Source organism: Muntiacus reevesi, chromosome 3 (assembly GCF_963930625.1).
Source record: "Muntiacus reevesi chromosome 3, mMunRee1.1, whole genome shotgun sequence".
Taxonomy (NCBI): Eukaryota; Metazoa; Chordata; class Mammalia; order Artiodactyla; family Cervidae; genus Muntiacus; species Muntiacus reevesi.
The window spans coordinates 90369484-90383785 of record NC_089251.1 but is presented as its reverse complement, the minus strand read 5'-3'; the positions used below and the strand labels follow the sequence as shown (position 1 = coordinate 90383785).

General features: G+C 49.3%; 1 protein-coding gene across 3 annotated transcripts in view; it reads left to right on the top strand.

The window, feature by feature from the left end:
- The window catches only part of SFXN5 (sideroflexin 5), a 126493-nt gene that overhangs the window by 25500 nt on the left and 86691 nt on the right, over window positions 1-14302 (top strand). For all 3 annotated transcript variants that reach the window (XM_065929536.1, XM_065929537.1, XM_065929535.1), the window contains exons 4-5: window positions 13588-13614; window positions 14117-14171. In XM_065929536.1, coding sequence (XP_065785608.1) covers window positions 13588-13614; window positions 14117-14171 — 82 coding nt within the window. The remainder of the gene's footprint in view (window positions 1-13587; window positions 13615-14116; window positions 14172-14302) is intronic.

Sequence of the window (14302 nt, the reverse complement as noted above, 5' to 3'; positions counted from 1 at the left end):
CCTGGGCCCTCCAAGTCCTGAGCTTCGCTGGCATCCTGAGGGTGATGGCCTGGCTTCTCAGGTGTGCCTTCTGCGGGCATTGAGGTATGACTTCCTCCTCTCTGCTGGATCAATTCCTAAAACTGCTCGTTTTCCACCCAGAAACGCGCTGTCTCTTCTGTTCTCTTGGTGACTCTGAGGCACCGCCTGCCTCTCACGCCTTTAGGCTCGAAGTCCACAGACACACTGGGCCCGGCTGGGTGTTCCCGGGGTGGGTGCTAAGCCAGCAGCCCTCCCCAGTCCGGTTTGTTTCGCTTTGCATTTATGGAGCATCTCCAGGTCAGTGTTGGTGCTAGGACCTGGGGGACTGCAGGGGAGAGGTTGGAGGAGGGTCCTGCCCCCAGGACTCCCCAGAATCCAGGCCAGGACAGTGAAAATACGTGATGCTGTGGGAGAGCAGAGGGAGGAGTCACCTGACCAGAAGCGGGGAGTCTGGAAGAGGTTTCTCACCTGAGACTGAGGGGTGAGCAAGGATTGGTGAGGAGGGGGCGCTGGGAAGGGGCGGAGGAAGAACATCCTGAGCACAGAGGATGGCCCCTAGAGGAAGGGACAGGCCGATGTGCTGGACAGCAGCCCGCCACAAGGAGAGGGGGCAGAGGTGTTCAGAGAGGCAGCCCCTTGGCCAGATGTCCTTGTGCGGGGCCCTGAAGTGACACAAGATGTTGCAGTGCTGGCTAGGCTAGGTCTGTCTTCAGGAGTCTGTGCTGCCTGCGGAGTTCGTTGGGAGCAGCCATCAGCAGACAGGGCAGGGCCGCATCTCCTTATTCCTGACCGAAGTGCTGCCCTCTGGCTGTGGCACCGAGGAGCCCGCTGCTGTGACCTGACATGCTCCTCTCTACGGTCAGGGGTGGGGGATGGGGGGCGGTCCTCGGACCCTGGCAGCTCCTCATGGACCAGTCAGAGGAGTCCAGCCTCCAGGCCCTTCCTGGTCCCGAGTCTGCTCCCAGCCCAAGCTCCCCTCCAGCCTGGCTTTTCCCCTTGGGACTCTTTCCAGTTTTCAAGAGTTGGGAAATGAGGCCATGTTTCCTCTCTTTGTTCCCTTCGGAAGCTTAAAGCTGCCTGTCCTGTTTTCTGAGCCCCCTTTGTTTTCTATCCTGAAAGCTCCCATGTGCCTCCAGGCAGCTGGGAGGCCGGGAGGGTGTGGGGGGACACTGCATTAACTGGGGGAGAGTGGGGGACCCTGCACTAGCTGGGGGAGGGTGGGGGACCCTGCACTAGCTGGGGGAGGGTGGGGGTCCTGCACTAGCAGGGGAGGATGGGGGACCCTGCACTAGCAGGGGAGGGTGGGGGTCCTGCACTAGCTGGGGGAGGGTGGGGGACCCTGCACTAGCTGGGGAGGATGGGGGACCCTGCACTAGCAGGGGAGGTTGGGGGTCCTGCACCAGCCACTCCTCCCTGTTCTGGCTCCAGTTGGTGGTGCCTGCAGCGGCCCTCTGGAGGCTGGCAGCACGGTGCTCTAGGTGTGAGTCCGAGGCCCAGCCCCCCTCCCGTCACCCTCCCGGCTCCCCAGCCAGCAGGACTGGGCTCTGCTGCAGCTCTCCCAGGACCTCCTGGACCTTGTCTACAGAGCCCTGGCCCCCACCAGCCTCCACGGCCACAGCAAGAGGGGGTGGGTGGTGACGTACCAGCTCGGGATCTGGGGAGCTTCAGGGATCAGAAATACACAGAGTCCCCATCCCTGGTTCAGGCTGGCCCTGCTCAAGGGTCATGCCGGTGCTGCCTGAAGAGGCTGAGGATGGTTCCTGACCTCGGTCTGGACGGCAGCCTGTGTGCCTTGGGCTCTGTGCCTGCCCTGACGTCCTTGTGCAGGCGTGTGAGTCAGAAGCCTGTGGCTGTGTGCTGCCGCCTGTGGGCCTGACGCTATGTCCAGGCCGGCTGGGTATCTTAGGCACTGATTTGTTGTTACCTAATCTGCCCTCCAGTCACACTACCCCACCAGGGGGCTACAGCGGATTGAGAGTTTGTTCACACCTGATGACCTTGGTTAGTGGGTGGCTGATATCTCCTCCAGAGGCTGTTAACTTGTTGAAAGGTTGCTGTACCAGTGAAAAGTTAGTCCTAAGGATAAAATAAAAATAAGTACGATTTACTCTTGGGGCTTGACAGGTATCTTTTTGATGTGCTAGGAACCCTAATAAAGACTGCAACTATCAGTTAAACAACAAAGACATAGATGAGAGCAAAAGCGTAAGCCCTGGCAGCTAAGCTTCTGAGTGTTTGCTGTGCTGTGTGCTTTTTATATGCCGGGGCTTTGCTGGGATGGTTTGGCATGGGTGAAGATGGGTGGGGTTCAACATGGAAGACTCCCCCATGGCAATGAGTCGCCACTCACTGTGAGCTCACCAAGGGCCAGGATCTATGCTAAATATTTGCACTTTATATGTATTCTCTCAATTAATCTTCACAGAAGCCTTGTTTGGTTGATGCCCATATTGATCCCATTTTACAGGCAAGAAAACTGAGGCTCAGAGATATTACAAAACTTATCTCAGGTTACATAACTAATGTGTGGTGAGACAGGGACACTGGACCTGGAAGATCCAATGCCCATTGTTCACTCACTGTCTGCAGATAGATTTGGAAGGGAAGGTGACACTCTGGAGTGGAATGTGTGTGCTAACAGGCAGGCAGAGTGAGCGGGTGGGGTAGAAGTCCATCAGAGGGGCTTGGCATGTGTGCAGGTCCCAGAGCCCCAGTCACACTGGGCGGTTAAGGCTGTCAGGCCAGGCCGGGGGCATCTGTGGGGCACCTGGTGCATGAAAGGTGCAGTGGCAGGTGGACACTGGGAGGTTCCTGCCCTCACGTAGCCAGCTCCCACGCAGGTGCACACGTAAGGGGGTGGCTGGAGGCAGGTTAGGCTGCGGTAGTAGGAATTCATGGAGAAGGCAATGGCACCCCACTCCAGTACTCTTGCCTGGAAAATCCCATGGACGGAGGAGCCTGGTGGGCTGCAGCCTATGGGGTCGCATAGAGTCGGACACGACTGAAGTGACTTAGCAGCAGCAGCAGTAGGAATTCAGCGGTGAAAGACGCCTGAGAACACAGGTGCTGAGGAAAGGCTTTGTGGAGGACACAAGTGGTTGGATGTAGAATGTAGAGAGACCCAAGGATGAGAAGGATGTCCCTGTAAGTCGCAGACGAAGGCTGAGAAGTAGAGTGGAGAGAGAGGGAGAGAAAGTGCATGATGAGAGAGGAAGTTAGAGAGGAAGCCGGGAAGTTTCAGGCCAGATTGTGAATGTTTCTGGAACCCAGAAGAGATGCTGGTTGTGTTGTACTGGAGCAAGGGGGGAGCAGGACAGTGGAACTGTGGTTGGATCCTTCTGTACCAGGTATATGGGGAGGGATAAACGCTGAAGGGAAACCACCTTGGGAGTGACTTGGGTGGTCGGAAGTGAGGGGGCAGGGAGCCACTGTCGGCTTCTGAGTGGCGGTTCTGGTCCGTCATTCCACATCCCCAGAGGCTGGGAACCAGCCCACTTTCCTGGGTGCCTGCTCAGCACCTAGCATAGTGTATTGGTTGCCCAGGGGTCCCGTGAAGGATGGGTTCTGCCTGCAACCTGCCAAGGAGAAAGGGCAGCTGAGATGTGAGAGATCCTGCCAGTCTCCTCCTCTGGCAGAGCAGAAATGGGGTCAGCTGTGTTTGGGTTTTGCTGAAAATAGCAGAGAAGATACCAGAGAGTTAAAAACACTTGCACCCTGAATCTTCTCCAAGCATCAGCAGGGTCGTCTATCAGAAGCTTGACTGACATTCCCCCCCACCACTTGCCCTGACCCCTGGCCTCTGGGATCCTGATCAGCACCCAGCACCTCTGGGGCAGCTACAGGCTGACCCTTATTATTAGCACAAAATAGGCAAGTGATCAGTATTAGCTGAAGCATTTGTATGATGTGCCGGAAGTGATACTGGGTGGGTATAGCATCTCCAGGCTGGGTCTTGCAGTGGCCTCCTGGGTGGTCTTCCTGTTCTACCTGGGCTCCCTCTGCCCATTCCCAGTATAGCACTCAGAGTGATCTGTGAAACTGCTCCAGGGTTTGTTCCTCTGCCCCAGGGTTTCTTAGACTCAGCACGATTGGCATTTGGGTGTTTTCTTTGTTGTGGGGGCTGTCCTGTGCACTGTAGGATGTTTAGCAACACCCCTGATCTACCCACTGGGTGCTAATGGCACCCCTCCCCAGTTCATGATGACCAGACATTTCCAAATGGCCCCTGGGTGGAAAACTGCCCTCCTGTTAAGGACCACTCTATAGTAAAAGCTCAGAGTAAAAGCCACAGTCCTCAGCACAAACTGCAAAGCCCCAGTTCCTCTCTGATCTTATTTCCTACTGCTCTTTCCCTCATTCAGCCCACTTCAGTCACACAGTCCCTCAGATAGGCTGGGGAGGCCCACTCTGCCTCAGGGCCTTTGCACTGGCTGTTCTGCTGGACAGAAAAATCTCCTACCAGGTATCTGCATGGCTCACTCCCTCCTTCAGGTATTTTCTCCAAAGCCATCTCAATGAGAGCTACCCTGTCCACCTTACTAAACATCATCCTACTTGAGAATCTGTCCAGGGAAAGGAAAGTTGGGGGAGCAAAAGAAGGAGCCACTAGAATCAGAGGCAGGACAAGAGATGGAATTTTAGGGAACCACGGACAGTGAAGGGATCTGAGGACTAGAGGTACTTCTAGGGGTGGAGGGTGCAGCCTCAGTGTCTCTCCCTGCCCTCTTCCAGCCCAACTCCAGCCTAACCTTTTCTTTTCTGTCTCCCCTGTGACAGAAGCTGTGACCCTGGTCATGTTATCAGGTTCCTGAATGTTCCCCATCCTTCACCCCCTCTTTCGTGAGGACCCCACTACAATAAATTTTAAAAAAATCCGTCCTTGCTGCCAGCACACTCTCCCTATCTTTACTCTGTTCTACTTTCTCGTGTTTCTTGAAGCACTCATCCTTCTCACATATGAGCAAATTTACTTTTTATTACTTTTTTGTAGCGCCACAAAACCAGAGATTTAGTGTTGTTTTTTTTTTTAACTGATATACTCTTAGTGCCTAGAGCGGTGCCCGGCACATAATATGTGCTCAATAAATATTTGTTGGCTAAATGAATTGTTTTTAATTATCACAATTAGCTTGAAAGTAAATATTCCTATATTACAAATGAGGAAATGGAGGCTCAGAAAATTAAGTTGTTTTTGTTTAGTCGCTAAGTTGTGTCCAACTCTTTTGCGACTCCATGGACTGTAGCGCACCAGGCTCCTCTGTTTATGGGATTTCCCAGGCAAGAATATTGGAGTGGATTGCCATTTCCTTTTCCAGGGGATCTTCCTGACCCAGGGCTTGAACCCACGTCTCCAAGTAAATTGCCCCAAGTCACATGGCTAGCAAGTGGGAGATCTGTAATTCCAATTCACAAAAGAGGGTTTGACTAGAGGCTCTAGCCTCTTAATGGAGAGAAGCCGTGTGTACATAGAAGTCATGACTGCGCATGTGGGTCGTGTAGCAGAGTGAGGGGGGATATTTGTCTCCTTTCATCTCTAGAATTGGCCCATCTTTTGCCCCACGCAGATTTGCATTTGTACATATTACCTGGGAGTAACCATGGCAACAAAATTAATGGTGAGAAATAATAGGATTGACTCAAATGATGAATTAAGATTTCTTATTGTTTCATGAAGGCATCCTCTGCCTTACAGAAGGATCCCCTTCAGGCTCTGTTTAATTACCTTCTAGTGGTTGTTTTAAATAGTCTCTGTTGTTGCTGCTTCAGAGGTTTTGATAAGCAGCTTGGGAAGAGGAGAGGGGAATGGGAAGGAGTCAGACTGGGGTCAAGGCCTGGGAGTGACTCCTCCATCTGAAGTCTGAGCGCAGGAGGTCTCTGCCCTGAGAAGGAGGGACTTCTCCCCTGAAGTTTGTTTGGGGCCCACCCTCTGCCCCTCCCCTGGCTTCCGCACTGGGTTCCTAATAGGTTCAAATGGCAACTCAGCTGAGACTTAGGCCATTTCTGAAATCAGCCAACGTTTGGATTTTTCCAGCAACCTTTCTCCCAGGCTGTTTCCCCACGTCCTCTGTGTCCTCATTTTCCAAGCTGAGAAATCAAGAAAGGTCAAAAGTCTCACATCCACACTGGTGGTTGCTGCACCAGTAAGTTCCAAGGAATCAGGGCCGTGCATTTTAATGTTCAGCCAGAAGCACAGAGGGAGATGACTGAGCCAGAGGAGACCAGGTCACACTGAGTAATTGTAGTTTAAAAGTGGAGCTGCTGTGGTGGGCCGACAAGACGCAGGGGGCTCCCTGTCAGTGTGGGTGGACTGTCCACCATGTCTCCTCGGCCTCCATCAAATGCTTTACATTCCAGGGTGATCCTTGCTTGTGACCTGTTTGCAGAGTTGGCTCATTAAACTTCAAATTAGCAATCAGCTCTTGGCTTGTGTGTGATATCTGCTTCCATTTCTGCATTCAGCATTCAACTCATGGGTCCAGTGTGTCCCAGGGAAAAACCCAGACTCAAGAAATCAGGCCCGAGTCCTTGTCCTGGGCTCTCTGAAAGCCAGAATTGGCATCATCAGATGGGAAGGGACCTTGGAGAGACTAGCTTCCATCTCCTGACTCATTAATTAAAAAAATAAAACAATGTAATTCCAAGGACTGAGGTGACTTGCACAGGAAGACCAGGCAAGTTGGTGGCTGAGCCAGGCCCCAAATCTGTGACCCTGACTGTTATTGGTGCAGCCTGGAGATGGGATGAACCCAAATGAGGTCAGGTCATGACTAGCAAGTTTAGTTTAAGATGGAGCTGTCCCTCCCTTCTCACCCCCAAACCTCCTGAGGTGGGAGCACTTCCAGATGCCATGAGAAGACCCTCAACATTGACTTAGTGCTCATTCCTTCCTCTCTCCTGTGGAGAGGCTTCCCTGACATCGTGGGAAGCACTTTCCCCAAACCCCACTTGGGTTACTTTGGTTAAGGTTATACTAACTGCTGTAATGGAATGACCTCAAAACACACCAGCTCAAATAAGATAGATGTTTATCTCTTGTCATAGTTCATAGTTCATGTCATAGTTCAAGCTCCAGGTGGGCAGGTGGCTCTGCTCCACAGGGTCAGTCAGGAACCCAGGCTCCTTCCATCATGTTTCTCCACCATCTCCTTGGGTTCTTCCCTCTGCCTGGCTCAGGCTGATCTGAAGCCACATTGTTGTTCTGGCTCACAGGCAGGTGATAGAAAGTATAGGTTGGGAGGAACTAGCTAGGGAACTGCACATTTCACCTCTCTTCAGATGCCACTGAGGGACTCAGTCACATGGATAAGCCTAATTGCAAAGGAGGCTGGGAAATGTAGTACAGCAGGCCAACCACCTGCCCTGCAAAGGAGGCTGGGAAATGTAGTACAGCAGGGCAACCACCTGCTCTGCAAAGGAGGTTGGGAAATGTAGTACAGCAGGTCAGTCACCTGCCCTGCAAAGGAGGCTGGGAAATGTAGTACAGCAGGTCAGTCACCTGCCCGCTACCTTTCTATTACTATGGTAGAAAAGGACATAGGATTTGTTGGACCATTAACAGTCTATGCCATAGAGGACTATAAGGAGCTGAAAAGTGCAGGCTATTTCTATTTTTCTAACGGTTACTCTTAAATTTTTAAGAATTATTTCTGGGTAGGTAACACATTCACTTTCATGCATTGGAGAAGGAAATGGCAACCCACTCCAGTGTTCTTGCCTGCAGAATCCCAGGGACGGCAGAGCCTGGTGGGCTGCCGTTTATGGGGTTGCACAGAGTTGGACACGACTGAAGCAACTTAGCATCAGCAACACATGAACAAGGGCTTCCCTGAGAGCTCAATCAATAAAGAATCTTCCTGCAATGCAGGAGACCTAGATTTGATCCCTGGGTTGGGAAGGTCCCTTGAAGGAGGAAATGGCAACCCACCCCAGTATTCTTGCCCAGAGAATCCCATGGACAGAGAGGAGCCTGGCAGGCTGCAGTTCATGGGGTCACAAGAGTTCATGGGGTCGCAAAAGTTGACTACAACTTAGTGACTAAACCACCAACACCTGAACAATATACTGAATACTAAAGGTATCAAAAGAAAATAGAATATACAATGTTTCCCTTTCCCTGTCTGCCAATTTCCCACTTCTCCCTAGAGTAAGGATCAGTTTCTTCTGTATCCTGCCAGATATATCTGCATACATTCATCCTTTTCCTTTAAATGTTATTGGTATAATAGTGGTAACTCCAGGGGCATTCACTGGAGTAGCAAAAGATGAGACAGTCACAAAAAGACAAGTGTTAGTTATATGATTCTACTTGAATGAAGTATCTAGAGTGGTTAAATTCAAAGAAACAAGCTGGACCTGAGGGGAGGAGGATTTGGGAGTTAGTACTTACTGGGTACAGAGTTTCAGTTGAGTAAGGTGAAAAAATTCTGGAGATGGATGGTGGTGATGGCTGTAAAACAATGTGAATGAACTTAATGCCACTGAACTTCCACTTAAAAATGGTTAAATAGTACATTTTATTATTTATATTTTACCACAATAAAAGATTGGAAATAGTTTAAAAGTCCAGTATGCAGGTCAAGAAGCAACAGCTAGAACCAGACATGGAACAACGGACTAGTTCAAAATTGGGAAAGGAGTACATCAAGGCTGTATATTGTCACCTTTCTTATTTAACTTATGTGCAGAATACATCATGCGAAATGCTGAGCTGGATGAAGCACAAGCTGGAATCAAGATTGCTGGGAGAAATACCAATAACTCAGATATACAGATGACACCAACGTTATGGCAGAAAGTGAAGAGGAACTGAAGAACCTTTGATGAAAGTGAAAGAGGAGAGTGAAAAAGCTGGCTTAAAATTCAGCTTTCAAAAAACTAAGATCATGGCATCCGGTCCCGTCACTTCATGGCAAATAGATGGGCAAAAATGGAAACAGTGACAGACTTTATTTTCTTGGGCTCCAAAATCACTGCAGACAGTGATTGCAGCCATGAAATTAAAAGACGCTTGCTTGCTCCTTGGAAGAAAAGCTATGACCAACCTAGACAGCATATTAAAAAGCAGAGACATTACTTTGCTGACAAAAGTCCATATCGTCAAACTATGGTTTTTCCAGTAGTCATGTATGAATGTGAGAGTTGGACCATAAAGAAAGCTGAGCACAGAGAATTGATGTTTTTGAACTGTGCTGTTGGAGAAGACTCTGGAAAGTCCTTTGGACTGCAAGGAGATCAAACCAGTCAGTCCTAAAGGAAATCAGCCCTGAATATTCATTGGAAGGACTGATGCTGAAGCTGAAGCTCCAATACTTTGGCCACCTGATGCAAAGAACTGACTCATTGGAAAAGACCCTGCTGCTGGAAAAGATTGAAGGCAGGAGGAGAAGGGGACGACAGAGGATGATATGGTTGGATGGCATCATTGACTCAATGGACATGAGTTTCAGCAAGCTCTGGGAGTTGGTGATGGACAGGGAGGCCTGACATGCTGCAGTCCATTGGGTTGCAAAGAGTCAAACATGACTGAGTGACTGAACTGAACTGAACTGAATAGGGTGAAGTTTATATGTTCATTCAATGTTTCTGCTAGGAAGAATAAGACTGCTCTCCATGCTCTGATGTGGAAAGATCTCCAGATTATACTAGATGCCTTAAGGGACAGAACAGTGTGAACTGGTGTGCCAGCATCTAGAAATGCATGCATAGGGATTTAGGTGGGGATCAAGCAACCAGACGGCTTGGGTTCAAATCCCAGTGCTACTATGGGGCTTTGGGCAAATTACTGAACCTCTCAGTGCCTCAGTTTCCACATCTATAAAATGGGAGATAGACTACTCCCTGCTGCATAGGGTTGTTGAGAAGATTAATAAGTTAATATATATAAAGCCCTCAGAAATATGTTTGACACATAGCACCTGTTCACTATATGTGAATGGATGAATGAAGATGAATGAATGAATCCAAGTCACAGATCAAAACCTGAAGTTCTGGCTCCACCTGTGAGAACTTGGGTGTGGCCAAGCTTTGCTCTTCTCATCTTTCTTATGGAAACAGTTTTCTGAGTGTGAGACTCAAATAGTTAACAGGGCCATTGCCTCTTATCTGTGGCACTAGCCTGCCCACACCGTGTGTATGGGTGTCATTGTGGGGAGGGAATATGTCTGTGAGCTCTGGGCTCCTGGCCTTACCTGCTGACATCCCTGCTGAACTTCTGCCTTTGCTGCCGAGCCAGCGCCCGCCTGAGTCTCCCATTAGTGGGTGGGGGTGAAGGAGGCAGCCTTGAACTTGAGGGACACAGATGCAGCCATGGGTTGCCAGTGTTCCTTGGCTAGTGTTCCCGGGGAAGGGGAGAAGGAGCAGGTGCCGGGGAAGCGCATCTGCGGCCCAGCGGCGAAGGGAGGTTCTGGGACCTCAGGTGGAGTCCGCCGAGCCTCTTCCTCTTCTCGTGACTCAGGTCTGGCTGTCACCCTGGCCAGACCAGGCGCCAGTCTGCCCCAGAGAACAGGGGCACACGAGTCTGGAGGCCAGGAGGCCTGGGCGCACATCTTCGTCCTGCCACCAGGCCTCTGGAACCGCGGCTGAGTCACTTACTCTCTGTGATGAGTTGCTTTGTGTGAAAGTAGTCTACTCACCACACAGGCATGTTGTAGGAATGAAACAGCAGAGATGAATTTATTTTGAGAAATAGTTAAGTTCTTTGAAAGTCATCTGACTGACTCCCCCTTTACGTTAGGCATATAGGGAGCATGACCTATGGGCCAAGTATCCAGGTGCACACACGTGTCTCAGCGAACTTCCGTGTTGGTCAGTGTAAGCCAAGCGCTGTAACAAGCCCCCCTGGATTTGGGGGCCTTAGACAGTAAGGTCTGTTTCTTACTCAGGTCAGAGTCCAGTGCCACCCAGGGCCTCAGCACGTGCCATTGTCCGGGAGCCAGGCTCCTTTCCCCTTGTGGCTTTCCTGTCTTCTAGGGCCTCACTGTCCCCTGTGGGAGGCTTTGGGGGCAAGCCTGGAAACGGTGAACTCCATTTCTACCCACAGCCCATCAGCTGGCACCCAGTCATGTGAGCCCACCTGACCGTCTAGGCTGGAAAGCATAGACTCAGCTGTGTACCCAAAGGGAAACGCCAGCTGCTGGGAGCATCAAGCATAGTCCTTACAACAACCTATGGTATTGATGGAGAAACTGAAGCATGGAGGCAAAGTAATTTGCCCAGGGTCACACATCCAGTACGGGATAGGAATGTAGACTGCTGGTTCTAATGCCTGCTCTTTACACTGTCCTTTAATGCCTTAGATCAGTGCTTTCAGCCCAGGCTATTCATCAGGTGGGGGATGTTTTTCTTTATTTATAAGAATTGTATGAAGACACCTTAGTTTTTTTGTTTTTTTTTTTTAAAACAAATAGTCTTAGGTTTGCTGTGTGCACGGCTCTGGGAGATGCTGTGGCCGGCACTCAGAGGCAGGACCCTGCTCCAAGGATCTGTGCTATGACCCCACAGGGTGAGGGGACACGGACGTAGGAGATTCTGACTTGGGGTGGAGAGCCTGGGGTGTCCGGAGTTTGTGCCCAGGGCCTGGGGTCACACCTCGGATGGTGCTGGGACTTGGTGGGTTGCACTTCAGCAAGATACTCTTTGAGCAATGAAAGATCAACCTTTTATCATTTTTTTACTTCTCTACTGTTATGCTCTCACATACTGTCTTTGGCTAACAGTGCTTCTACATTTGGTTTTTCTTTCTTTAGTCCCCTCTGTTCCTCAATTATAATTTAAAAAAAAAATCTACTGCCTCTAATCTTTCTGGATATGGAATAGCAGACAATCAAATATGTTTGAAATGTATCTAAAATCAGAGTGATTAGACTGTGAATTAGACTTAAGGACTCGACTGTTAGTAAAAGCATAAACTTTAATGCAGATGGTCCTTGACTCTCGATGGCTCAACACACGGTTTACGGACTTGATGGTATGAAAATGGTATGCATTCAGTAGAAACTGTACTTTGAATTGTGAATATTGATCTTTTCCTAGCTAGCAGTGCGTGGTCTGGGACCCTCTTGTGATGCTGGACAGGCAGTGAGCCACAGTTCCCCGTCAGCCATGCGATCAAGGGGGAACCACCAGTGTACTTAGAACCGTTCTGTACCCACACTTTCAGTACAGTATGCAATGCATTACGTGAGATATTCAGTACTATTTTATAAAATAGCCTCTGTGTTAGATGATTTTGCCCAACTGTAGGCTAGTGTAAGGGTTCTGTGCCCTTTTAAGATGGGCCAAGCTAAGCTATGATGGTTCTGCAGATTTGATGTATTAATATTAAATGCATTTTTGACAATGATAATTTCAACTTACGATGGGTTTATTGGCACATAACCTCATTGTAAGTAACAGACAATCTGTATGACAATTTTATAACTCTATTATTGCTACCTAGTAGCATTCTGTAGCTTAATTTATATCCCAGATGACATTGCCATATAAATGAAGCATAGCTCTTCCATTATGTAACTTTAAACATCAATGCTTATGCAGTTGTCCCTCTTACGTCTTACCCTTCTTGATCCACTAAAGATGCAATGGCCTTTCATTTTTACTTGTCATATTTTCTCGATTCCAAAAGGTTATTTTATCACATATTATCATCTCTTAAATGGGGTGAACTTTTAACTGAGGGACATCATGGTATTATGCCATAGTTTTCTTTCTTGGTGGCACAATTAGTATATCTTAGGATAAATGATGTCTTAGAATCAATGAAATACAGTAGTTTTTATCATTTGAAGAAATTGACCAATTGTTCTGTTCCTGTAGCCTGCCCCCACACCGTGCTGGAGGAGACAAGCTCCTCATTCATATGAAAGTGCACAACCTTCTTATAACAGTAACAAAAATAAGAAGAATAATATCCATGACACTGAGCACTTGTAAAACACCTACTCTGTGTCCAGCACTGCTCTGGGCACTTTTCGTATGCCTCTTCAACAATGTTAGAGCCCAGCTATTATCCCCATTTTACAGACGAGAAAATTGAGGCTCAGAGGTAGAAGTGGCAAATCCAGGGATCCAGGCAGTCTGTCTAGCTCTGAAAAATTATGCTGTGTGGTCTCTTATGATTCTAGGAGACAGCTGAAGTATCTACCTAATGAAACGAAATGAAGTATTTAAATGAAAAGTATCTTCATTTAAATCAGGGCTTCTTACCTTTTTATCTATACCTTAAAATGAACTAGGGAGTTTTAGGAACATGCTGGAAGAATTCTTCAAGTAATTCTACAGCACAGTCAGAGTTGAGATCCCTTGGTTTAAATAGTCTGGGTAAGTCCCCCCAGCTCTGCTCTTCTGGGATCCCTGGCCTTCCTTCCTGGTGATGCCACCCACCCCCAGTCCAGGGAAACTGGGGCATCCGGGGCAGTTAGTTGCCTCTAAACAGCCTGAGCCTCTAAAGCCCTTTGAGATGGAGCCCCTGGTTAGAAAATGGGGCTTTGAGACCTTAAACTAATATGTGCTTTTAATCTTCGTTCTTTCTTTTCTTTCCCTTTCTTTTTCTCCCTTCCTCCTTTCCAGCTGTGGAGTGCACAGAAAATCAAGCAGGTAAGTCCATTTGGGATTCCTTTCTTTGCTCCCTTCTACTGACCTCTGAAACCCTGCCCTGCCCCCACCCCACCCCACTCCTCTCCACCCGCTTCCTTCTTCCTCTGCACCCAGGCCTGAATCTCTGAAGACTAGAGCTCAGGTCAGCCTGCCTTTCCCGGACACTTAGGCTCCTTCCCAGTGGGTTCTTCTCCTGAATCCTTGTGTTTCTTGTGCGCATGGCATGGGGGACAGAGGGCCTGCAAGGCAGACATGGTCTGCTGTGCCTGCGTTCGGTTTGAGCATCTGACAGGAGGGGAAGCTCCGCCTGTGGCCCATGTTGGGTTTCTTCTTGCCCCAAATGGTAGGGAGGACTGACCAGCCACCAGGCAAGGTGGGATATAGCTACAGGCCACTGGAGTCTCCCCTGGGGGGCCCCCCCTCACCTCCTTCCCCTCCCTCCCCCCATGTCCCTTCTCCCTCCTCAGCTCTCACCCTATGCTCTGCTCCCTGCTCTTGCCAGGCTATTCTACACCCGGACACCAATGAGAAGATCTTCATGCCTTTTAGAATGTCAGGTAAGCCCTTGGGACCCTCTGTTTCTTCTCCATTTGGACCATTTGTGAGGGTCACAGCTCCAAGGACATCCAGATGAGGGGCATACAAAACCTGTTATACACATGGCCACACCTGCACCTGCATGGTCATT